General features: G+C 31.4%; 2 protein-coding genes across 3 annotated transcripts in view; one reads left to right on the plus strand and one right to left on the minus strand.

Annotated features, from left to right (window-relative positions):
* The first annotated feature begins 51 nt into the window (after positions 1-51).
* On the plus strand, positions 52-15,324 carry LOC106077617 (cilia- and flagella-associated protein 57-like). The gene is made up of 23 exons (XM_056030865.1): positions 52-245; positions 3,359-3,566; positions 3,672-3,988; positions 4,207-4,448; positions 4,569-4,716; positions 5,139-5,294; positions 5,864-6,003; positions 6,300-6,465; positions 7,692-7,801; positions 7,973-8,189; positions 8,595-8,768; positions 8,880-9,041; positions 9,169-9,324; positions 9,532-9,625; positions 9,788-9,978; positions 10,284-10,457; positions 10,549-10,707; positions 10,826-10,969; positions 11,100-11,216; positions 12,080-12,211; positions 13,342-13,485; positions 14,379-14,588; positions 14,710-15,324. Exons 2-23 carry the CDS (start codon positions 3,410-3,412, stop codon positions 14,815-14,817), a joined length of 3,618 nt encoding a protein of 1,205 aa, XP_055886840.1. The 5' UTR covers positions 52-245; positions 3,359-3,409; the 3' UTR covers positions 14,818-15,324.
* A 1,143-nt stretch (positions 15,325-16,467) lies between these two features.
* Positions 16,468-27,604, minus strand: part of LOC106077618 (very-long-chain enoyl-CoA reductase-like) — a 129,461-nt gene continuing 118,324 nt past the window's right edge. For both annotated transcript variants that reach the window (XM_056030871.1, XM_013238344.2), the window contains exons 3-12: positions 23,250-23,301; positions 21,006-21,050; positions 20,545-20,648; positions 20,211-20,323; positions 19,956-20,061; positions 19,535-19,607; positions 18,655-18,698; positions 18,460-18,517; positions 18,160-18,294; positions 16,468-17,098 (exon numbers count right to left, since the gene is read on the minus strand). In XM_056030871.1, coding sequence (XP_055886846.1) covers positions 16,971-17,098; positions 18,160-18,294; positions 18,460-18,517; positions 18,655-18,698; positions 19,535-19,607; positions 19,956-20,061; positions 20,211-20,323; positions 20,545-20,648; positions 21,006-21,050; positions 23,250-23,301 — 858 coding nt within the window. In that variant the 3' untranslated portion in view covers positions 16,468-16,970. The remainder of the gene's footprint in view (positions 17,099-18,159; positions 18,295-18,459; positions 18,518-18,654; positions 18,699-19,534; positions 19,608-19,955; positions 20,062-20,210; positions 20,324-20,544; positions 20,649-21,005; positions 21,051-23,249; positions 23,302-27,604) is intronic.

Here is a 27,604-nt window from a genome sequence, read left to right on the forward strand (position 1 = left end):
TACTGCTATTGCTATAGTTTCGTATCCAAAGGGAGGTAATTAGTTGTCCATAGCAACGTTAAAGCAACTTTTCTACAATGGCTACTTCACAGTACTTGGTTTAATGCAAAATAAACGATCTCAAAACAATGCTTTTTATCGGATGTGTTTCATTTAAAAGATTTGTATAAAGTTTGTAGATCTATATAAAATTGAATTGAAACACATGATTTAATTTTCGACATTTTGTACAGCTGTAGACTTAGGTAGATCTATATTAATAATATTATAGTAGTAATAATAATAATTAAATAATAAATAATAACTTATAATAAGTTATAATTATATGACTTATAATTTATAATAAGTTAAAACTTAAATAAGTTAAGACTTAAGTAGTAGACTCTAGTAGTTTTTAGTTGTAGTAAGTAGTCTACTAAGACGACTAAGTAGTAGTAGTAATAAACAGTTACATAGTTTTTAGTTGTAGTAGTCTACCTAGACTGGCTAGACTAAGACGACTAAGTCGCCTAAGTAGTACTAGTAGTTATAAACAAAATAATTATATAATAATATGAAATAGAATCTAGATTGAAGATTCTAGTAGTTGTAGTAAGTACTAGATTTAGATCTAGATTCTGTCAATTCTGAGATTTGATCTATAATGATTAGTCTATAAATATAAATATATATATAAAGTAGTATGTAAGGAGTATGCATTTGAATATGTATGTGTGTGTGTATATATGTATGAATTGTATGTATGTATGTCCAGCTTAGAAATTAAAACCGCTTGACAATCTTGATAAAAGTTGGCATAAATGTTCCTTTGATCATGGCAGAGACCGTAGTGTATGTTTAATGTTGTTCCCACAACGGAAAGGCCCTAAAAATAAGAAAACAACTAAGTTTATTTATATTAAAGAATGAAACTTTTTAACAAATTGGGTAAACCCAATTTCACAGTATATTATCTTAGATATCAATATGTTGGCTAAACTGGTAAACCCATTTTCATACTATACTTTCATTTTTGTGGGAAAATATTTTTTTAAATGTTAAGGGAACACTCGCTATAATTAACATAGATCTAAATCCAATCCACTAGATAAGTAATACCCAAACTAAGTCCTCGGGTCATATCCAGCTAGTAAAACTTATATTATTAAAAAAGTTTCTTACCTTATAAAATTTTTCCTTGAATGACAAAAAAAAAGGGAAGATATAAATTTTTAAAGTAAAAAAGTACTATTGGAAAAATTAGCAAAAACATTGTGACAATTCTTTCTGACCAATACTTTTTGTGCATTGAGCTGGTCAATTCGTCAAATAGTATTCTGGCAAGGATTTTTCCTGCTACTGACAGTAAAGTAATGCCATAGTAATTGGAGCAGTCTCATTTAATGTTGCCTTTTTTGTACAGGGATATGATGGTATCACAAGGGGAAAAGGTCTGTAAAGCTCTCTATGAGAGCAGCACCACCCATTTTAAAAACTTCTACTTGAAGATCATCTGTTTGTGTCTTTTGAGCTTCCCGATCTGATGGCCATTTCAACCTCAACAAGACTAGGATATTTGTTGAGTTCCATTTTCACTGTGCTTTCATAAAGTCAGTATGGTTTCTGGGCTGGTAGAGGAATATTGGACATAATTTTTGTCTTGCGTTAAATACAGGGAAAATGCAGACAGCAGAAACTGGGCTTGTACACTGCATTCATTGATATCACCAAAGCATTTGACACAGCGAGTTGCAATGGTTGGTGGATAATTCTATCTTGGCTTGGATGCCCTCCAAGATTCATTGCTATTCAACTGCATGAGGGTCAAAAAGTTCAAATTAGATACAATGGTGACCTATCAGTTCACTTCTCTTTAGAGAATGTTGTGAAGCAGCATTGTGTGCTTTCTCCAACACTCTTTTCAATATTCTTTGGAGCAATGCTAAATAAAATGAGGTTACACCTGCATGAGGGCATCTACATCAAGATCTGCACCGATGGCAGAATATCTAACATACATGTGCAGTACTTGCTGTCCTGTAAAAAATTAAAGAGATGATTGCTACTGAGCTGCTCTATGCAGACGATTGTGCCCTTCTTGCACACAACTGAACAGGAGCTTCAACTTGCTGTCCATGAATTTGTTGAGGCTGCTGCCTCATTTGGTCTGTCCATTAACCTAAAAAAAGGAGGTCATGCTTCATAGGTCCCCAATAAAAACTAACTCAGCTCCCCAAATCAATGTGAATGGCCACCTTCTTATTGTTAACCATTTTACCTACCTGGGCAGCACAGTGTCCAACAATGCATCATGGTACAGAAAAATAGACAACCTCTCACAATGGCCAAAGCCCTATTGGCTGCCTCACACTTATGGCAGAATAGGTCTTTTCACCTAGCAACAAAAATCAATGTTTATAAAGCAGTGGTTCTCACCACACTTTTGTATGGCTCTGAGACCTGGGTGCTCTATCCAAGGCATTCAAAGCTTGTCAAATGCCTTTGCTGCATAATGGGCATACTCTGGCAAGACTACATTACACATAACTATGTTCTGCTGGAGGCCAGTGTGGAGAGTATAGAAGCACTAATTACTAATTAAGCAAGTTAATTTAAACATTTAGTTTTTAAAAAATATACATATAGGTCTTTAAATTTTAATTCCATAAAAGTAAGCCATTATCGTAATAATCAAGACACACCACCTAAAGACAAAATTTCATATTTGATTGAACACAATTATTATACAAAACAAAGAAACACTTAAATTTTATTGCCAAACACACAAAAAATATATACTAGAAAATGTCTGCAGAATTAAATTTCCAACCTTAAAATTGTCCCTTTTGCCCTTGATCCTTATATACATTTAGATCTAAGTGGTGAATTTATAAGTGGTCTCAAGCTACAGAATGCAAGCACCTGACTCTTATATAGAGCTGAAACACCACTGACTTGATGCCAGCAATTTAGTAGAAATATTATTAGTATAGCATTAATTTTACTGCTACAATAAGAAAAATGTGATATATTTCAATTTCCTCATGATGAAATTCTGTTAACTCAAGGTGCTTGAACTATAAATAACATTTTAAAGATATCCTTTATCTCATAGTACCATTTAAAACATAAAAATAGCTTATTTATAAAACAAATTTTAAAAAAATACATGTGATAAAATGTAAGTTAATGTAAATATAAATTCTATCTTTGTCACTTTGTTAATATTGGTTACTGACCTTCCAAATAGATTTGCAACATTGATATTTTCATTTACAAATACAATGTTCCAAACTTAATTTACATTGTTTGACTTATGTATGCATCATTTTTTTTTTTTACAAAGGTAATAAGCAATAAAAATTTACTTCATCTTTAGGTAGGATTTACCACAGAAAAATAAGTGAGTTAAAACCAGTTTTGTACGAAAATGTCCATAGCTATTGCTCAAGCAAGATATATATTTGGTCTAAAGTCTGGAGTAACTGGAAATGTTTCTTACCATGATGAACAAACAATTGTCTACCCAGCAGGCTCAAACTGCATCCTTTATAATATTGATCAAAAAACACAAAAATTTATTCAAGGTATTTAAAGATTTTTTAACAAAGAGATTATAATGCATTCAGTTTAATGTAATTTAATTTTCTAAATTACAAAGTTTACAAATTATACATACAAACTTATTTCAGGAACTGACAGAAGTGAAGAAACAACAGCACTAGCAGTAAGTCCAAATAGGAGATATGTGGCTTTGGCAGAGAAAGGAGAAAAAGCTATCATCACTATTTATGATCTTCATTCCTTGCGTAAAAAGAAAGTGCTTAGCTCTAGTGAAGTTCAGTCTAATGAATATGTAAGCTTAGCTTTTTCTCCAGACTCTAAGTATCTTGTTGCTCAAGGAGGAAAACCAGACTGGACACTCCTATATTGGACATGGGAAAAATCCAAAGTGATGGCTTCTATCAAGACATCAAATCCACAAAATCCTAATTCAGAGGTTTATCAGGTAATTAATAATTAGTGTTAAATAAATACATCATTTTACTTGATATTATTAAATAAGTAAAATAATTAATTTAAGTGTTGGTCATTAATTTTTCTTGTTTTTATTCTTAAAGTGGCCTCAAGTTTAAAAATGTTTGAGGTTTCTTAAAGTAGTAATTTGCCTTGCAAGATTATTATGATTACTGAAGCCCACTGTATACAATAATTTTTTTTTTAAAGGTGAGCTTTAATCCCCAAGACAACACTCAGCTTTGTGTGGTTGGCAACACTGTTTTCAGATATTTCCGTTACAGTGAAGGAAACTTGAAACCTTTCAATTTTCAAAAGTCAGACCCACAGAATTATCTGTGTCATGCTTGGGTGTCAGAAGATAGAATCATTGTTGGGACAGACTCAGGAAAACTATTATTATTTGAAGCTGGAGAACTCAAGAGGGAGTTTATATTAGCAAACAATGACACGTAGGTCATTAAAATGGCTACATATTTTAATGAATTACCTTAGGATATTTACATCTAGTTTTGAGGGTCTCAAGTATTTAATATTTTCTTATTTCTTGTATGTATCTGTTATTATTTTAGATCTACTGATGAAAGCAGTTATCAGACACATGTTACATCACTGGTATCATATTCTAAAGGATTTGCCTGTTCTTTTGGCTATGGAACTGTTTATCTATATGAAAAAACAGAAGACAAGGAATTTTTCAAAAAAGTTAGAGAAATTACAGTAAGATATTCCTTTTAAAAAAAAACCTTTACAAAAAATTAGAACTTTGTTTGACATAATGATGCAATGTTCTAATGGGACATGTAATGATGGGAAATGAAAGAATGATTGTGAAATGAGAAAGTGAAAGAAAAACTAAGAAATGTTATTTTATTTGAAGATTTTACATTTTTTAAGTAAATATGGTCATGATACTAGACTACTTTTTAAAAACTTTCAAATATATCTAACTTAATATAGTTTAACATGAGCAACTAGAAAAAATAAATGGATTATTTTATGTTATATTTCAATTACATTTTAATTTGCTGTCCTCATTATTTCATTACTTTGCCTGAATTTTATAAAATATTTAGTCAATATTAGAATGGTCAGGAATTTGTTAGATTATTTCTAAACATTTTTTTTAAAAATGGTTCTAGATTCCTCCTGATCCCTACAATAGCCAGGATCCTGCACTTAATCAGCAGCAATTGTTCAGGCATTTAACAGTGAGTCCATCAGAAGAGACTTTGATTGGCAGCACAGACCAGTCCCAACTCTATTACTTGACACTTTCAAGTGCTGACCTCAGCAAAGTAAGTTTTTTCCTTGACACATTCATAGTTTAATTTAAATAACAAGTTTTGGAATTTATGCCTAGAGTCTAGAATATAAGCACAACATAATAAAAACTTTAAACTAATTTCATGGGTTTGTTTCACATGGTCTGGATTATGCTAATTGCATTTTACAGCTTATGCATTCTGTAGAAGAAAAAAAAACCTTAATATCTTAAAGCAGAGGCAAAGTAATCTGAATATTAAAAAAGGTTAGGGTTATTGATATGAAAAAACAGAAGACAAAGTAGGTCTTTTAAAAAAAAACAAAAAAAAACTTGAGCATTAGAATTAGAAATATGTTTGACATGATGACACAGAGATTCGGTGTGCTTTAATGATGGGAAATGATAGTATGATTGTGAAAGGGGAGGAAGAAAGTGAGAGAGAGAAACTAACAAATTTAATTTTATTTAGAGATTGCACATTTTTTAAGTTAATGGTTATGATACTAAATGACTAAAAACATAACTGTCTTAATGAACTGGAGTTTTTAATGGAGCTAATTAAAAGTGGTAATTAATTTAATTTTTTACATTTTGTTTAAGGGAGATCAAGCTTCTTTTGAAATATTATCCCAAGTATTTCACAATGCACCAATTTTAGGTCTGGATGTTTGTATCAGAAAACCTTTAATTGCCACCTGTTCAATGGATAGGTCTGTCAAAATCTGGAATTATGAAACATGGTAAGTCTAATCTGTTGTTCATTTTTTGACTTTTTCTATTTGTCATTTATCCTTTGTATTTATTTTATAAGTTTTCTAATAAATTGTTTGATTTAGAATATTTAATTTTAGATTTAAATGTATTGGAAATAGAGATGGGTTATGTATAAACATTGAGCTTGTCAAATTCATTTAAAACAATTCTTTCTTAATTCTCCCATAGTAATGATAATATAGTGCTAATAGGATCCAAATGATGGAGTAACAAAGACCTCTATTTAATAAAAAAATATTAATGACTTATTTTTTCCATTTAGCAATCTTGAGCTGTACAAAGTATTTGCAGAAGAAGCTTATAGTGTTGCTCTACACCCATCTGGCTTATACATTCTTGTTGGCTTCAGTGACAAATTGCGTCTGATGAATCTATTGATTGATGATATTAGGACATTTAAAGAATTTACTGTTCGGGGCTGTAGGGAAGTAAGTCTATATCATTTAAAAAAAGACTAATATTTTTATAAATTTGGTTAAGTTTTACCTTAAATGTTTTTGGGTAAAGCTACAGAATATAAAATTTCCCCTAACCACAGTAGCAAAAAAATTATCATAGCAATTAACACTTTTCTTTGTTTAATAAATCTTGAGTGAGTAAAAATTAATCACATGGTTGAAATATAAACGAATGTTTGAAAGCTTATGATTTCTTTAGGCAATGATTTATCTGTACAAATAAGTTCAACTGCAACTTCCTTTCAAAGAATTTATGAACAGAAAAAGGAATGCCAAAAAAAAGTTGTTCATAGACAAGTAAATTTCCAGGTTGGGGTTGTCCCCACCAAAAGATTTTCATTTTCATATTGTTACCAAAAATAAGTCAAAACCTTAATATTGTTACGAATCTCACTATCCAGGCTCTCTGCAAACTGCACCATACACCACTAACTTAAAGAACTTGACAAGTCAGGGCTCCAAAATAACGTAAAGGTTTAATGTCCATAAATAACAGTCAATACTGTACAATTGGCAACACGTAGAACAGTACAAATAGCTCTGCGATAACAAATATCTCTCCGATAACACCGTTCTTCCTAATCAAGTCTTGCACTGGCCTCTCCGTCTTGTTCCGGGCTTGCACTGGGTTCAACAGTTCGGGACTGACTTCACACACTTGGGCTCGTTGTGTCGGACTCGATCACAGACCAAAATCAGGACGCCGTTCGTCTCAACTGTACTTGAAAGTACTCCGCACTGAACCGTCGTAATGCTCCGTACAGAACCACACCGTTGAACTGTGCTGTAGTCGACCGTGTTCTGAACTCCTGTCGTGAACCCGCTTTCTGAACTGTCTTGACTGCGACACCTCCGCTCTTTATATAGGGTCCCTACTGGCCTTCTCGAACCGGACAGAACGTCGCTCGACCATTCTGGGACGCTCCTGAGCTCTGTTCACGACGCCGATCCTACTCGAACCTTCATGTTGTTAACTCGTCTCGGCCGATCGCCGTAACTCGTCACGGTTGACCGCTCGTCTAGCGCTGGCCTGGGGCGATTTGCGTCGGCTGACTACACTCACACCACTACCCCCATCTGTGCCACCACCAGGTTTATAACAATATTTTCATTTTTCAATTTTAATTACTCTTCAAAATTTAACTAATGCATATTATATTTTGCTTTGATTATATTTTATAACTGTTTTTTATTAGTGTGCATTCAGTAATGGAGGACATCTATTTGCTTCTGTCATGGGCAATGTCATTCAGCTTTATTCTACAACAACTTTTGAAAACATTAATAATCTGAAAGGTCATAATGGGTAAATATCAGGTTGTTTATTATAGTATATATACTAATTTAAACTATAATTATGTTTTAAAAAATCAAAAGTCAATTATAGCAAACAACATGAGTGTCTCCATTCTATTTTCTTGAAGAACTTATCTGTTAAGAAATATATTTCTATGCTTCAATGTTAAATATTTAACAGAAAAGTAAAGGCTGTAGTCTGGAGTGCTGATGATAGCAAATTGATTTCTTGTGGCATGGATGGAGCAGTCTATGAATGGGACACCTTTAGTGGCAAGAGAATTAGTGAGAGTGTCATGAAGTCATGCAACTATACAAGTGTCACTGTTACACCTGATGGCAAAACTACATTTGCTGTTGGTACTGACAAAGCCTTGAAGGAGATAGCTGATTCACACGTAGGTTTTGAAATTTAATTAACAAACATTAAAGTTTATGTTAAAGAGTGTAAGGAGAAAGGCCAGCATGGATGACGATTTGCAGGAAGACCTTTGTCAGATTTTAGGCCAAAGATCAGAATGTTGGAAGGTGTAGTTTAGTTCTGTATGTATTCTGTTTGTATAATATATTATGAAATGGCAAAAAGACTAAATGTAGATTAATATTAATTTTTGTAATGAATATTATTTCTTCTTTTTATGTTTGTTAGAGAAATAGAAAGCAGATTTTATGTTACTACTTAGCTAACAACTGATTCATTTACAGTCTGGTGTAACATATCTACGTCAATAACAGTGAAAAAATATTCTATATAGAAAATCTGATTGCTATGACAAAATTTAAATGATTTGTTCATCTTTCAGATTCTGCGAGAGGTGATGGCCGGTGATATGACACTAAGCACAGTAGCCATGTCACACTCTGGCCGCATGCTGTTCGCGGGTACCGTGAAAGGTGCTTTATGGTCAATGAAATTTCCATTGGCTGTGCCAGGTGATTGGACAGAGTATCCAGGTCATGGAGCAGCCATTGTAAAGGTTGTTAAATGTTTTACTAAAAAAATATTTATATAGTATTATTGAAATTGAGTTTACTTTGTTTGTGTGTATGTATACAGTTTTCTTTACTTACTTGAGCTTTTGATTTAGATGAAGATCACCTTTGATGACCAATACTTGATAAGTGTGGCAGAGGATGCTACAATCATACTCTGGAAGATACAGGACAAAGAAGGCAGAGGGCTTAAAAGAGATAAAGAAGTTGGCTGGGCTGAAGAAATTCTGATTACTAAAAGTGATTTAGAAGAAAAGGTAAATAATTATTAACACATGGGTTTCTTAAGTAATGTTTGAAAAAAGTTTCAGTGACTTTATTTCTAAATGATATTTTTGTATTCTTTACTTTTAACAAATGTTTTCTCACTGTACAATAATTTAGAATTCAACTGTGGCTGATTTAAATTCACGAGTTGAAGAGCTGAAAATGGAAAATGAATATCAGCTCCGCCTGAAAGATATGACCTACAATGAAAAAATGAAAGAACTGACAGAAAAATTTATACAGGAAATGGAATCCTTGAAAACAAAGAATCAGGTATTAAAATAAATACATTTATTGATTATAACATAGGCTGCTTCTTGAATCAACAACAATTTTTTTGAATGGAGACCTCTTACTACAAATTTTTCCTTAATAAATATAAAAAGTCATTTTTTTTGGTTTTCAATTTTTTGATTTTTATTTTATTTTGAACCATCACTTCCTTTTTAAATACCAAGATGTTCTTTTTTCTAAACATAGGTCCTTAAAACTGATAAAGACAAGGAGGAGGCTAAACATGAAGAAGAGTTATCTGAGATAATGGACAATCATGCTAAAGAAATACAAGATTTAGGTCAGACTTTATATGTGTGACAAAGTTATTAATTAGCTAAATAGAATTTTTTTTTTACATTGTTTTAAAATTAATAATTTAGTCCTTCAATGCCATAATTTTCTTATACTTTATAAAAAAAAAACAATAAAATATTTCACTTAAACAAAAAAACATTTTCAGAGTCAGCAAATAATCAGAAATTAATGTTGGAATATGAGAAATTTCAAGAGCAACAAGCCAAAATGATGAAAATGCAGGAAGATTATGATAAACAACTGCAGGAAATGGAAGACAGCAAGGAAAAAGCTCTAGAGGAACTCACAGAATATTATGAAACTAAACTACAAGAGATGACAGCCAAATTAGAGCAGGTTAGCATATTTATACACATTTTTTTTTTTTTACTTTGATTTAAATCCACTTAAGTTGAACTTGTAGAATTAACATTTAACTCTAGGAGTGCCTGAGGATTTTTAAGGGAGATAACCTTAAAAAATTGCAATAGCAGTAATTTCTAATTTTCTTAATTTAAATAGCTAGGTCTATATTTACATTTTTTCTTATTTCTAATTAATCAGTGTTTTTTTTTTATCTCTATTCATCTCAATCACCAAATGTTTTATTTAAATATGAAACAAATTTTGAATTTCAACACTGTATTATAAACACATTTTAGTGCAATGATGAGACTCGCCAACAAAACAGAGAATATGAAGAGACCAAGAAACAAATAGAAGAAGATGGAGACCGAGAGATTCTGGATATAAAACATCAGTATGAAAGGAGATTGAGAGATGAGAAAGAAGCTAACATGAGACTTAAAGGAGAAACTGGTATTATGAAAAAGAAGGTCAGATGAATTTTTTGTTTTAGTCACTAACAAAGTGTGAGTTGTTTTTTTTTATATTACAAATTTTATGTGTTCTCATCATTTTCTTCAGTTTACAAGTCTTCAAAAAGAAATTGATGACCACAAAGATGAAATTAAGAAACTTCAAGCTGAGGCATTAAAACTCAACAATGTTATTCGAAGTCTGGAAAAGGACATCCAGGGTCTCAAGAAAGAGATACAAGAAAGAGATGATACAATACAAGATAAAGTACAACAGTCTTTTCTTTTTTATTTATATACTGTGTACATATATGATATATTTTGGGTCTATTTTATGTATTAAAAATTGGCTTAGCAATTATTAATTATAAATTCTTTGTACCCAGGAAAAAAGAATTTATGATCTGAAAAAGAAAAATCAAGAATTAGAAAAGTTTAAATTTGTATTGGATTACAAAATAAAAGAACTTAAAAAGCAAATAGAGCCCAGAGAGATGGACATTAAAAATATGAAAGAGCAGATTCAGGAGGTGAGTGGTCATAACAATAAAAATTAATGGATGTAATTTTATGTCATAATCTCTTAAAAAAAAAGATTAACTTTTATTTTTTTTAGTACAGCATCTTGGTATAACAATTAATAGAAATCATTTTTTACAGATGGAGAGCGAGTTAGAGCGGTTTCACAAGCAGAACACTCAACTCGAACTCAATATTACTGAGCTGCGTCAGAAATTAAAAGCTACTGACAAGGAGATGCATCAAGAAAGACAAAAGGTGAAAATTTTGTATGATCTAACTTTGTGATATTGTTAGAGAATGATTCAAAAGCAATGGACAAAATCATCAATTCTCATTTACTTGAAGTAAATGTATATCACTGAGCTATAAAAAAAAGAAAATAAATAGTAGATATTTAGGGCGATATTAGCTAATAGAAATATTTTTTTGAAGGTATGATTGTAATTTATTTTTGTTATTACAGTTTTGGTCTTCACTACATTTTATGTATGAATTTCAAATCAAATAGACTTTTTATACATTAGAAATTTATGATTCAAAGCTTAGGTTTAGATCTGGAAAAAAAATATATATGTATGCTAACAACTTCTTGTCTAACATAGCTATATCTAAACTTTGGCCAATGTTTATAATGAGAGATATCTCTTTTTCGCCAGCATCATTGTTGTCAATACAATGATGCATATAATGTTAGGTTTAACTGGATGTTTACAAATGTTATATATGTTGGGCTCACTTGGTTTCATCAAATTGGTAATAGGCAATAACCATCATACCCGTCTGTCTTATTGGCATAGACCCATATGAGGGTTAGGTTAAGGAGAAAGTTTATTAACATTATGGCTTATATTTATTTAGGGATGTAGGCTTTGTGTTAAAGAAGTTTTTACTTGTATTAAGGATTTTTTTTTAGCCCAGTAGGGATAGTAAATGCATTAAAAATGTTTGTTACACTAAAAGTTATGTTGATAGGTACATTTCATGGCTATAACTAATTCATTAGGATACACTTAATTTTATTTTGTGTGAAAATGAATTACTACAATACAAATATTTATTTAAGGGGGGGGGGAAGCATTTATAAACTTTTTATGAACAAGATTATAATTTGTGTTTAGGTTCGAGATGTGGAAGCCATTGTTCGCAGGTTTAAGACTGACTTACACAACTGTGTTGGTTACATTCAGGATCCTAAAATGTTAAAGGAGAGTATCAAAGCTCTTTATCAGAAACATGTGCAGGAAGACATTGTGAGTAGGATGATTGATGAGTATTACTTTAAAGAAAACACATTTCTTTATATAGTAACCAGTCAAAGGAATCAAAAGATTGTACATTGCAAACATTTTTTTATAATATGAAATATTTTCTTTATCCCAAAAGGAGGCAGTGGCTGAGTGGTAAAGCACTGGGCTTTCAAACTAAGGGGACCTGGGTTCAAAACCTGGTGATTTTTTTTTATTTCTGGATCTTTAGGGTCCCTCTAAGTCTACCAAGCTCTAATTGGTACCTGACATTAGTTGGGGAATAGTAAAGGTGATTGGTCATTGTGCTGACCACATGACAACCTTGTTGACCATGGGCTACAGAAACAGAAGACCTTTACATCATCTGCTCAATAGATCATAACATCTGAAATGGAAACTTTACTTTCAGAAATGAAAGTATTTAGTATCAATCACAGATAATTTAAATATGCCATTCATAAGTTTCTAGAACATAGGTCTGTGCATAAACTTTAATATTCTTTTTTTTAATTTATCTTAAAAGCTAAACATTTTTGTTAGCATTGTCTAATGATTAATGTAAGGGTTATTGTAGAAAAAAATAATTTGTATAGATTTTTTTAATTAATTTAAATTTTCTGCTGTATATTTCCATTTCAGAAAGTGAGAGGCTGTTATTAAATGTCCTATTCAAATGAGGCTTAAAATAATTTTCCTTTTTAAGTTCATTCACTACATTTGCTATGTATTATTTCTTGTTTTATTAAATTTCATTTTCTTAAAGGGTTTGACTTTCAATTGTTAATTTTTATTTTTAATATTACTATTATGTTGTTTTCTCTACTTTATGTAAATAATTGTAGATTTTGAAAAGACTTTTTTTTAAATACTCCCTTCAATTGAAATCAGATTTATATTTATCAAAGTATTTTTATATTAGTAGTAAATTAACAATTGATATATTTAAAAATCTGATTTTCCCTATGGGACAGACACTACTTATTACAAGTTAGTAAAGCTAAATAATAAAGCTGTTTTATTTATGTACTCTTTAGATTGAATCAGCGTTTTATTTATTTACTCTTTAGACTGAATCAGCGTTTTATTTATTTACTCTTTAGACTGAATCAGCGTTTTATTTATTTACTCTTTAGACTGAATCAGCCAGTGTGGATGCTGATATACAAAAAGAATTCAGCAGACAAAAAGAGCACCTTGAGAGATCAGTGGCAAGCTTACGTAAAAAGCTGGAAAAAGATTCAGAAATTCACAAAGCTGATAATGTCAGAATAATGCAGGTCTGTTAATTATTATGTGTAAATCTAACCTGCAACAAGTTATACATTTTAAATAAAGTAACAGTAAAACTTGCTTAATGAACTGATGGGCGGTTGAAGTTCATGACTTTCTGGAGCCATCACTATGACCAACTACCTTGAATAAATCCACTTAGGAACTTCAGTCCATGCCTATAATGCTGAGTGAAAGTCTCAGTGTCTCCAACAGGACTAAAACCTCAGACTTTAGATTGGCAATCTTGCACTTAACTATAGGTTAGGTCACCCTATACCATATAAACATAAAGCTGAAGAAATGTGAAAATGTTTTCTTAAGCCTAACTGCTTACAGATCATTTTTAAAATTTCCTAGTTTATTTACACTGTGGCATTATTTATTATAATTAATCCTATCAACTACATTATATTATAATGTTATTTTGTATAGTATATTAGTAAGTACTCACATAATGAATGGTGAATATGAAAAAAGAGTCCTTTTATTATTTTGGGGGGTTTTGGTGGCTGAGTGGTAAAGCACTTGGCTTTCGAACCAAAAGGTCTTTGGTTCAAATCATAGTGAAGACTGGGATATTCATTTTCTGGACTTTTAGGACATCCCTGAATCCACTGAACTCTAATGGGTACCTGACTTTAGTTAGGGAAAGTAAAGGCAGTTGGTCATTGTACTAAACCCCATTATACCCCCCGGAAACGGTCGGCCATAAAACGTTTATATCATGTCCTAGAGATCTCTAGGTCTTTTACTTTACTTATTTTACATATTATGTTTTGACTGTATTGCAGAAGCAATCTTCAATATTATTATTAATAAAAAATACTATTAGCATTTATTGTTTGACTATTTTGTTTTGCCTTTAAAACAATCTCTGAGGAATGTATTTACCTGACAGGAAAATGTAACTCTAATCAAAGAAATCAATGATTTGCGTAAAGAGTTAAGAATCTGTCGTGTCCTCATTCATGACATGGAAGCAGCAATGGGTCTTGATGTACGGGGCCAGAAAAAGACAGGCATAACAATTCCATTACCACCTAAACCAGTTGGACCATTAGTTGAAAAGGAATTGGAGGAACATAAGAAGATTATTGAAATGCAACAGGTGAGCTTAAGCATTTATTTGTCTGTGTATGATAACCAAAAAATTAATTGAGACTAATGAACTTAACTTTCAATAGCATCCACATTAACTAAGCTTACTTTATTATATTTTTCTCTTTTAGTTGGAACTGAAAAGATTGCGAGATGAAATCTATGATATGGAAATGGCGATGGGCTCAAGGGGACAGAATGCTCGCACAATACTTCCACCTGTAAATCCTGTTGCATAATTATGCATCCTAGAAATAGTTATTGATGATATGTATTAAAATATTAATAACCTAAAGCTTAGTACTATTTCTAATATTAATTAAAAAATAGTACCTGTGTGTTCTGCAAACATCTGAAAGGCCGATGCAAATTTACTTCAGATTTAGTATTTATCATCTTTGTTTATGAACTGATGTTATATGTAGCATATATAAGTCTAAACTTAATACTTGTTAACAAATGTATTTTAGAAATCTACAAATGATTTCTCCAAATCTTTTTTAAGTTGTTCATTGTACATGCCAACATTTCAAGACCATCTTCTTCCATACAAGATTTTTTATTTTGTTATGTGTGTATTATTTACTTTTTATTTCTTCTATGCATCTGAAAATGGCTAGTTTCAAAAAATATTTTTAAAAGCATAACAATGTGTGTATTTAAAATTGTCATTAAGATTCAGATTTAAGTCATTCTACATTACTTAGATCATGTTTACTATGTTAATAAATACATCTCAAAAAGCAGTTCTCTTTTCTAAATTTTTAAGAACAAATTGTAAATTTATATTAAATGAACTCAATTGTTTAAGGTCTTAGAAAATCAGTAACTTTTTTTTTTCTCCTTACAAGAATTTTATTAGAGCAGGTATAAATTGATGCTTCAATATTTGATATTGTACTTTAAGCCACTTGTTGGGTAAAGTGTCTCAAAAATGTATTACATTTTTTCAACAAATGAAATGATAGAAAATATTTCAGTGAATGTTTTTTGTTCTATGTAAGTTTTACACATTTTCAGAGGAAAATTACTTCAGATGTTATCACATTTAAAGTAAGCTAATTTGTAATAGATCTTTAGAGGACTTACTAATGTGATCTTTAGATCTCTCGAAATAGCAATAATCACAACAAATTTCATATTGTCAAGCCTGTTGAATTTTGAAACAATACTAAGCTTCTGCAATTTCAAAACATTTCACTACACAATGTGGTACCAGTTTTAGTGTGGTTCAATTTCAGATAACTTAAGCACAAATCTAGGGGTCTATTGAGCTGTCATTCTCACATCCCGTATAAAAAAAATACTGAATGTTAAATGGCAAAAACAACAACCTGATATTCCTTCCAAGAGTGAGCCTGCAAAGCATCCACAAAATCCTGATGTAGCAGCTGCGATTCACAGGCCACATCTGCAGAATTTAAAACTCCCACATCCCTTAACCCCTCTTTATTTAAGGGAAGAACTCACAAGATGGACAAAGAAATTGCTTCAGGGACACCCTCAAAGCTTCTCTGAAAACCTTTAGCATTGACCCTGCCACCTGGAAGCACATAATCATGGCATCGCTCTGTGAAAACTGGCGCACAAGTTGCAGAGGACAAGAGAACAAAGCCGGCAGAAGAAAAGCATCAGAGAAAAAAAAACAAGGCTAATCACACCAGCTCCAATAACCTGCCCAATGTGTAGTCCCTCATAGATCTCATCAGCCACATGAGGAGGTGCAGAACCTCAGTGCAACGCCTCACAGCCCCCCTGAATGACAGAAGTGGTCATCACCGAACCATTATGGTCTGGACGAACTATATATATTATAGATATAAAAATTAAAAGGAAACCTTTTTTGAATCCTAATATGAAAATATATAATCATAAAACCAACAAAGAAATTAATTAAAAAAAAAATTTATTGTCTAATTATAGAATAACAAATGTAACAAATATAAAACTCTGAATGTATGAAAAAAAATCCAATAAATGAAAATTAGGGATAGCTTGCTGGTTCAGGGTTTTGTGCATCATGTTGAAATGACTTGCTTGATTTGACTCTACCACCTCAATCCCCTATTGCATATTGCCCTATAAAAAATTGGGAAATGGCTGGCTCTTGTGGCACTTTTAATTTTTTTGCTCCTAGGCTTGGTAGGGGAAAAAAAAACTGTCCTTTTAGAAGATATTTTGTAAAAAAAAATATAAAAATCTGAACATCATAGAAAGGTAAAGAAAGAAATAAAGTAAACAAAGAAAGAAAAGGTTGAATAAAAATATTTTTTTACCAAGTCTTATTGTTAATTATGGCAATACTTAATATAATAATTGTAGACATACACCCTTATTAAATATCAAACTCCTATTAACTTTGATCTGTTTGGAGGTAGAATTATTACAGCATTTACAATAAGAAAGGAACTATTGCTGTCCGACTTCGTGGATAATCTTTGAATTCTTTCAGGTAATTTCTGTGTTTGGCTTTGGCCCATACAGCCATTTGATAAAAGCCAGCCAGACAAAACAGACCAGCTGAAAAAAAAAATCATCATCAAACTTTATTCAAGTGAAGACTTAGTTGCTCACATCCCTTTTTTAAACGTCCTGGACAGAAACCCTGTGGTTGCATGTTAGCAGTGCATATGTAATGAAATCTGAAAAGTTTTGAACAGGGAGAGATAACATGGTATATAGATTCCTTTTCCTTCAAGCAGCAGGGACAAAGAGTCAAACTTTGCCTCTTCCACCAGAGAAGGACAAAGGTTTTTAAAATGTTTAGATTACCACTGAGAACAGACATGGGAGGTGAGCAGCGCTGAACATTAACATTTTGCAAAAAAAATAATTTTTTCTTTCAATAACAATTTTTATTTTGTAAAGACTGATAACATACTAACATGTAAAAACATTAGGATAATAATGTTATGTAGATTTTAAAGTTCATAAAAAAATACAAAGTCACTTCTCCTTTCAGATTCTCTTCAATTTCGTTTATTTTGATACAAACTATGAATGCATTGAATGCTTTAAATTTTAGATAACCAAACCCTTCCAAAAAACACTTAATGTGTTCAATGAGTTTGTTTTTTTTTATTAGCATGCACTCATCCATTGAAAGATACCATTAATCAACAGAGTACATTTGTATGATATGATTTCCTCCTTCCCTTCTTAACAGAGGACCATCATGGTGGCAGACTAATACATCAAATACCACATATAAGGTTTAAAATAATGTTGACAACCCTGCAGTGTATGAGACACAAAGTTAAATAGCTTTAATCAAAAGTATGAAATTACTGACCAGGATTAAAAACATCTTACTTTAAAAAAAAGTGTTAGGATACAATTTGGTTTTGAAAAATTCATATGAGATCTGACCACTTTGGGAACATACTTTAAGCAAAAAATTTGATTAAAAAAAATATTTTATTTTAAGAAATACTACTTTCATAAAAAACAATATTTATAATATAAAAAATAACATTCAAGGGGAAAAAAAAAGATTTGTCTTTTAAAGTGTTCTCTCAGTGCAAGTTAAGAATTTAATTATGCTGCATACAAAAATGTATTGGCAATCATAAACTTCTTACCTGGCAGGCACTGTGTCATGACAGTAAAGCCTACCCATGCCAAAACTTCATAAAAGTAATTTGGACACGAGACTAAATTGAACAGCCAACTGAATGGATTAGAATCAGCTTTTGGAATACGGCGTTCTTTGGTTCCTGCAATTATACATTTAAAAAATATTTTTAAAGCTGCAATATCAATTATAGTTCAAAGTTTCTGTGGTCAACAGTTAATGTGAGTGTCAAGCATATGAGATGGATGATCTTATGCAACTCATATAGAGACTACGCTGACTAAAATGTCATAATAAAGAAACTCACCAGGGGGTCGAAGATTCCTTAGTGCAACATGAACTGAAAAATTGCCCAACTCAGCAAACTGTTGAAGGTAAATAGACCATTATAACTAATCTATTACAATTCTTTTAAATTATAAAATAAATAATATTTATTTTAAAAAATGGAGTAAGGGAGACAATAAAACAATATATCAAAAGTTTGGTAAAAACAACGTACAATAAAAGTGCCAAGTCCTGCCCAAATCTGAGCATTGCCATTAGCTGAAACAAAGACAAATGAGGTTAACATATCAAAACTAAGCAAGCTGTAACAATATAACTATAGATTTAAAAGAAATATTGAAGATGTAATGAAACTTTTTAATCAACAATTTTCTACATTATGTAGGGAGGCATGGTGACTGAGTGGTAAAGCACTTGGCTTCCAAACTTAGAGATCCCAAGTTCGAATTCTGAATTTTTAAATTTTGGGATCTTTAGGGCGCCTCTGAGTCCACCCAGCTCTAATGGGTAGCTGACATTAGTTAGAGAAAAGTAAAGGCGGTTGGTCGTTGTGCTGGCCATATGACACCCTCATTTACCGTTGGCCACAGAAACAGATGACCTTTAAATCAACTACCTTAAAGATCACAAGGTCTGAAAGGGGAACTATAATTTTACTTTACTTTATGTAGGCCTTTACTACAAATCAACTTTTTTTTTATAGATTTAAAGCACTAACAAACTGTAAATATTATGTGACTTAATAAAATAGTACTGTATTAACTGTACACCATTTTAAACAATTATTGAAATACAAAGATTATATTGTTAATTTTCTGATTTAACATGCCAGCATTACTAAAAAAAAAAAGATTTTTTTTTTGCATTTAGAACTTTGTTTTTTTTTTTTCAATACTCTCTTTCTAAAATCCTTTTTTTTTTTTTAATTAAAATATTTGTAAACTGTTCTATTACTTCATTCTTTAAGCATGACAAAGACAAGAGATCTGTATGTTGTGTGTATATAACTACTTAATCAGACAAAGCAATTTCAAATTATGTTTTTTTAAATAAAAAGACAATATAAAAACCACACTTAGAAATGACACACTTACTTGGCGGTGTGTACAATGGATGATTCACAAAGTAGGCAACTAGTGCTGTAAAACCCCAGTAATAGGTAGAGTTCTGATGATAGAAACAAATATTGGTTTGTTAAGGGAAATCAAACAACAAACACTAATAACAAGAAAGTCTGAAATACAAATGATGAATGCAAGCTAATCTGCAGAGCAGGCCTAAATAGCGTTCATAAAGTACTATTTAGTATTGAGAAGTACAACTGTGATTTTTTGTTCTTTCTGCTGCACTGTACAGGTATTACATTATGAGTGAGGGTGTTTAAGTTTTAGTCTCTAGACTACTTCTTGTCACATCTCATAATTTCATTATATTATTACTATTCAATAATAGATTTCAGTGAGGTAGGATAAATTCATAATAATGGAAGTTTACAAGGCTAATCATGTTACTCACCTTGAAAATATTTAAAATGGGCATGGTGGCATGAGAAAACCTATGAACAAACAAAGTTTCCAACAATCTCTTGGCATAATGGAATGTCCAACAACCAGCAGCTATGCTGAAAATGTAAAACTGTTTAAATAATTTTGATTAAAAATACATATATAACTATAAAGCAAATCAAAATATTTAATAATTAACAGATTTGAAAACAACTTTTTAAAAAATGCTAAATTCTGAAAAGTGTTACAATCTATAAAGTATTACTTGACAACATCAGCATAAGGCTGGCTGGAAGCACCATCTCCATAGATAAAACTAGGTCTGGTGTAAAATATGAGGTAGATAACAAGAGGACCTGCATACTCTGTCAGGAAAACCTAAAGGCAAAGATAGAAATAGCAAGGAAATTTTTTTGTTCATGCATCTGTTTCAGTGCTACACAATCTGATATGTTGTTGTACGGTATCTGAGATATGAACTCCATTTTTTACTTTTTAAGTAATGTAAGCAAATATTTTTTTTTTACTTTTTTTCTTGTTAAATGGTATTAATTTTTATTCTATAGGAATAAAGTATCCTACAAATGTGTGCCTCTTACCGTGGTCCAACCCACTTGTGGTCCCAAATCTTTGAAAAACAATTTGCCATGGTGTTTAATATTCAAAGCCTCCAGTGTTTCTACTTCTTTGAGAATTTTTCCACCTTGGTGAACATAAACAAAATTATATGAATAATTTATTTTAAAAAATAAAATGGGCAAAAAATAATTTAAATGAATTTTTGTCTTAATAGAAATTAACTGGAGCGGCTTTCCAGTTTCTACCCGGGTCTATAAACTGATGTTCGGATTATTTCTGAAAAAAGTAAAAGTTTGGTGATTGCTATGCTTTTGCTCTTAAAACTGGTGAACTCTATTACAAAAAAAACAAACATTTACAATAAATGAAACCAGCAAGAATGGCTGTTAACTACCAGAAAATTCTGCATTTATTTTACACAACAGTTTTGTCATATAACTATTTATAGACTAATCAACCTAAAATTGACAAATGATCTTACGTGGCTCAAGTCTAAAAGCCTGTCTGTCTGGATAGTACTTGGGTTCTGCAAAAAGAGAACAACAAAAATTAATAATAAGTGAATCTGTGTAATTAATATTTGTACTAAATGTGAAAGAAAAAAAAAATTATTAAAAGGTATTGTTTACAAATGAAAGCAATGATAAGTATAAATACAAACAGCATGATTAACAATCAATTAGAGATGGATGTTGTTTTGCCAATATTATACTTTACATGCAAGCTAGTTACATAGTATATAAAACATAAATACAATGAATTTGATCAACAAGGAAATCTGGAGATTAAGCATCACATACACAATTAGTTTTTTTTTTCATGTCAATGTTTAAAAAATAAATTTCAGAATTAATAATTATTAATTAAGTTTGGATACTAACAAAAGTCAAGACAATAAGTATACATTTTTACTTGAAAACAGTAATTGTTAATACATCCTTTTGAAAGAAAATACATGCAGGAACTAAAAAAAAAAAACAAGTCATACACCACGGTGTACACCACATTTCCAAATCTTATTAGCTGATAGGTCAACCTGCTCTGTTTAAAGCATTGAGTGCTATGAGGCTCTATACCTTATTTAAGGTGCTTTCATTTTACTTCAGGAAGTTGTCTATAATTTGTTCTTGCTTCACCAAGATCGATTCATAGAACGGTAAATACAATGCCAATGTATCATTTGTTTTTACTTTTAGAGAGCAAAATTATGTTAGGCTTTAGAGCTATACAGGTGACAAGTGTGGGACACTCAGTGCTGAATCTGTAATCTCTTAATAGGCAAGACCAGCAGGATGAGGTATCTTGTAACCACAAGGTGCAGAGTGCCTGTTTTATTATTTTGTATAAGAGACATATTTAGTGAATATGACAATGCGTTAACTTTCTTTAGTGTTAAGACACTTAGTATTGTTAGACATTTAGTTAGTATAGAGACGCACCATAGTTGACGGACTTTTAGTGACGTCAAAGCATAATGGGATATAGTCTATTTATGTTATTATTTGTTAGTTGGTGTTAGGACTTCAAAGGGATAATTTTGTATTACGGACAGAGACTGACTGTGGCCTTTTCAGAATAAAACTTCAGTTAAGCCTGTATAATGGTTTGGACTTAGTCTTTCTACTTGTTATACGGGTAGGCTCTGTTCTGTTGTTTTTTAAGTGCATCTAATACAACTGTACAAGAAACCCAGAGTGATCTACAAAGGCAAGGTCTATCACAATAGATAATGTATGTTGCAATAGCCTTAAAGCTTAAAACACTTTGACTCTGTAACTAGGCCTGGATTTTTTATTTTACCCAGCTATAATGCTTGGATCAAAGATGACAACATTAGTGCTTTAAAATTTGTTTCTTCTTTTCTGTCATATATCTTTTTGATTGCTTAAAACATGTAACATCTGGAATTCCCTTCTTTCAATGTTTTTTTTTACAGAGGAAGATATTTTTTTTAAAGAGTGGGGTTTTAAAAAGGCTCTATTTTCTTTAGACTTATGTTCTGGATGATAAGCTCCAGACAATCTATTTATGTGTTTTTGAATGGTTTACATATAAAGTTTTGTTGAAATATAATAAATATTGTAAATATTTTTTTCTTAGAATCATAATATAGTTATCTAGATGTAAACTAGATCTAGGGGTGTTAAATTGTCTACAGTGATGAATTTTCCTTTTTACAATAGTTGTGATATGAATAATTAACTCAAAATTTCCATTTTATGCGTTTTAGATGTGTTTTCTCTATAAAGTTTTGTGACAATATGGATAAATATAATAAAAAATATTTATTTCCAATATGGAAACATTTTTTGAAAACAGTAATTTTTCATTTTTAATTTTCAAATATTAAAATTTTTTAAAAATTTTCTTTTGGCAATATAAAAAGGACATGCATTCTCCTTTAATTCTATACCAAATATATCATTTTGTAATAACAAAAGAACAAAAAAAAATTATATAAGTTGAATCGAAGCATTTTTCGCACTCGGAAAGGGGGATAACATTCAATTCCGTCCTTAAAATCTATCAGATGATATAAAGGTCATCTGTTTCTGTGACCCACGGTTAATGAGGTTGTTATGTGGCTAGCACAATGACCAAGCCTAAAACTAATGTCAGGTACCCATTAGAGCTGGGTGAGCTTATAGGTACCATAAAGATCACGATCATATTTTTTTTTTTTAAATACACACAAATAAGCATCTCAAAATTTAAAAGTTCTTACCAATTTTAGAGAATTCATTCTTTATGTCTAATACTGTTGACTTTGGTGAAAGCTTTGAAACAAATAAAGAGTTTAATTATAAGAAATGATTTTTTTTCAAAGATTAAACATAACTTAAACATTTTTTTTATTGATTTTTTTTTAGCATAAAAATCTTTTTAACAAAACTTAAAATTGACTAAATAACAAAGACATAGACAACATTTTTACATCACATAAAACTAAGAAAAATAAAAGTAGCTAGATAAAAATTAAGACCAAAAAGATAATTAAACATTCTCAGGAGTTTATCTGAACTGTTCTATGAAATTATATGAATGAATGGTAATGTAGGAGATTTCAAATATTAAAGACGAGTGCAGTGTTTCGCAAGACTACACAACCTCATTTACAATCTGCATTTTTTTCCATATCTCATGTAGAAAAAAACATTGTCTATTTAAAGTTCTCTTTACATCTGCTGAGCCTGTCTTGTCTTCTACAAGGGGTTTCCATATCTCATGTAGAAAAAAACATTGTCTATTTAAAGTTCTCTTTACATCTGCTGAGCCTGTCTTGTCTTCTACAAGTGGTTTTCATTGGGTCTATTCTGAGGTCTTTGTGAGCGCTCTCTGTCTCTTTGCCCGAAAGGGCCAAATGGCACCTGAGTTGATCTTCATACAGGTAAAAAGGGGCACCTTGTTACTTGGTACTCGGCCCTGTGGTCATTCCCCATACGGAGTGTCAGACCCAGTGCAGCTGTTGAATGGTAAGTACTTTGGCCTCCAACAGAACAAGGTTATTTGTAATGTAGTTCTTTCAGCATATGCCCATTATGGAGCAAAGGCACCTTTGACGGAAACATTCGATGAGACTTAGATGTCTTCTGTAGTAGAGCATCCAGGTCTCAGAGTCATACAAAAGTGTGGTGGGAGTTGTTGCTTTCAAAAATTCTTTTTTTTGTTCTTAGGTGAAGTACTGTGAAGAAACCTATTCCCACACACTCTCAAAGGTCGATATTGCTAGACACGTTTTGTTTCTTTGATCAAAACTAAAAAGTGCTGGAAGTACCTATTTCCTTATATATTTTTTGCATTTTTCAGTTCTTTTAAAATTAAACTTACAATATTAGGCTTTGAATTTAAGTGTATCTGATAGAGAAACAATTCTGCACACAAATACAGGGAGTTGGAATCACACCAGATACAGACTATAAAAAGAAAATACCTTAAACATTTACAGTACTTTCTTTGATCAGTCTTTTACCCAAGATCTGTGTATTTTTTAGGACTAGCTTATCTCAAGAATCCTGCATTTTCCGATACACAATTTCACACACAAAAATAATTGTAAAAATGAAAATTGTAGAGATTTTTATAAATTTTATTAACTAGATCACTCGTAAAATTAAACTATATAACTAAAGACCTAAACAAAAAGTAGTCATTATCATGGTATCCATTATGATGCTACCAGCGAGATCTTTCTAACTGGCATTTCTTCTTTCCCCCAATTTCCTTCCTCATGTTATCTTATCAAATACAGACATTACTTTAAAAAAGAAGATGATTAAGTCCTACACATATCCATAGGTCAATCTAGTCATGATTGTTAATCAATGGCTTAAACCCTACCAAGGCATTGGTTTCCTTGGCTGTTTCAGGTTGCCCATTCCATGCTCTAATGGCATTAGGAAGGAGTATTTGTACAAAATTTGTTCTAGCAAATGGAAAAAGGAATGTGCCTTTATCTTTGTGTCTTTCTGAGTATTTATTAGGTCTTGTTTACATTTGAAGATAATGGTTCAGTGTTTTTCTGTATAATTAATACTATCTTGTATCCTGAAGTGTCTTTAAATTTAAAGTATGAAAGAACTCAAAAGTTGTAGTAGAAAGTCCAATAATTGTAGTTGATTTGACAAATTGATTTCACACATGCCATGGGCATGATAATAATAGTCATAGATCTAGAATTTACAATCATATATTCAAGTCGAATGAAGTACTTAATAAGTTTAATAGACCTAGTAACTAGATCTATACTACTAGAAATAATAGAAATAGAATCTAGATCTAGAATAGATTAGATTATTAGATAGATTAGGTCTTTACGTTGAACAGTAGAAGTATAGATACTAGAATAACAAGATCTATTAATAAACTTTAATCAGATAATAGATTAGATCTGAAAAAAATAGATCTAGGATCTACTTATGATAATGCCATTCAATGTCATCGATAGCAGGCAGGCGGAGCAATTTATTCCGCCAAACCCTCGCCTGGAGGTGTCCTGGCCAGATAGTTATCAACTTCAATTGAAAGCGATACGTCATTTGATACTATGCTTCCTAGATATGTGAAGTGGTCTACCACATTATGGGACTGTCCATTTACTGTGATCTTTGGGACCAAGTAGCTTTTATTGGGTGACTTCTGTTTTCCCGAGGTATATAGATAAACCAAAAGAGGCGGCTGCATATGCAAATTTGTTGACTGCAATCTGGAGATCATACTTATTGTGAGCTAGTAGGGCACAATCATTGGCACAGAGAACCTCTGTTATGAACATTCTTTTTTATTCTTGTATGGGACAGTAGACATAAGATTGAACACATTGCTGTCTTAGCGAAACCTGGCGTAGATGCCTTCATGCAGTCACTGCCTCATTTGACCCAGCATTATGCCAAAGAAGATAGCGAATAGAGTAGGAGCAAATACACATCCCTGCTTCACACTATTTTCTATTGGGAAGTGATCTAATCTGACCTTTTTGTCCCACATGAAGCTCCTTGAGAATGGACAGGATCATAGTTGGGCATCCAGGCCTGGTGGAAATTCACCACTAGAAGCCATCATGACTGAATGTGTCGAAAGTGAGGTTCACAAAGGCAGCGTATAGGTTAAAGTTCTGCATTCTGCATTTTTCTTTTAATTGTCGCAAAACAAATATCATGTGCCAGATGTACCTCTTCCAGCTCTAAAGACACATTCACATTGACTCTCAGATAGCACCTCCTCCACTAAAATGAGTGGGTTGGTTGGTCAAGTAAGACTCATGCAAAGATCTTTCCTGCTACTGACAGAAGTGTAATGACATATATGCATAGGTAGCCACGACAGGCCAAGCAAAGTTCAAGAATACTTAGCCTCTCTACCTCGCATCTATGCTTCTATCGATCAACTACAATGTGTATATGATATGAAAATGAAATATTAATCATTGAATATGATTGAATCAATGGTGAATTGAAAATGACATTGAACAAACTAAGTAAACTAAATTCAAAATTGATATAATATTGATAGGGACTTTGACATCCTTACTTTACTGACCTATAAACTGCTAGACTAGCTGCTATATAGTTTTGAAACAGCATAGCTAGACTTCCAAACCCATGGTTTTAGTTGATTGAATGTTATTTTTACATTTGCTTCATTTTAAAAAAAACCCTTGTGATAATCTTAAAGGAGGATTCCTAAGCTTTTGAATGATACCACATTGTCAGAAAACGAAAGTCGTGTTTATTTTGAAAATTTACAGTAAAGTCATAGGTAAGAATGATTTTGCATTACTATCATTTTTAAGCAAGCTTGGTATTTTTTTTACTGTATTTAGACACTAGACCTAGATTTATGCTTAAAGTTTGTTATTTCATTATTTTTTAATGAAATTTTGTCCTCCAAAATTAAAAAAACTTACCCTAACATGCTGTTATCAGTTATAAATGATGCCAAATTAGACAATTTTTCGAAATGGTAAGCGGAAAAATTTTAACTACCATAACAATCTATGACTATAGTATTAAAATCAATATTTCTATTATAGAGTAGTATTAGAAATCTTTTTTTTTCTATACTTAGGTACACAAAATATAAAAGGACATCAGCTTATTGGCAAGTTTAGGCTCATCCTGATGTTAAATGAAGTCACTCCATGATGTAGCTACGTGTGGCAATTCTCGTTGATAATATGAAGTACAAATGATTTAAATGCATTGTTTAATGGCTTATCATTGATCAACCTAGTGGAGAGAATGCTATCAAGTTGTTATTTTAAATTATATTTATAAATATTATAAAGCTGAGGAAGTTTCTACCAAACAGCATTCTAGAAAAAGGATCGAAGTCAATTTACAAACAGATTAGCTGTGAATGAATGTTAGCTGTATGTGAGATGAAACAATCAAATTAAAAATCATATAATGGGGTAGCTGTGTTCTGAATTTCAAGCTTCTATCTATTAGTATTATGGTTATAAAGTTATGATGAGATAAAGATGAAAATTCATTTTTTCGATCACAGTTTTTTTTACATTTTCTATACTTTTAAAAACTTTTATAGTGACTTAGTCCATTTCTCTGCATATAAAACGGCATA

Source organism: Biomphalaria glabrata, chromosome 5 (assembly GCF_947242115.1).
Source record: "Biomphalaria glabrata chromosome 5, xgBioGlab47.1, whole genome shotgun sequence".
In the NCBI taxonomy this organism is placed as follows: domain Eukaryota; kingdom Metazoa; phylum Mollusca; class Gastropoda; family Planorbidae; genus Biomphalaria; species Biomphalaria glabrata.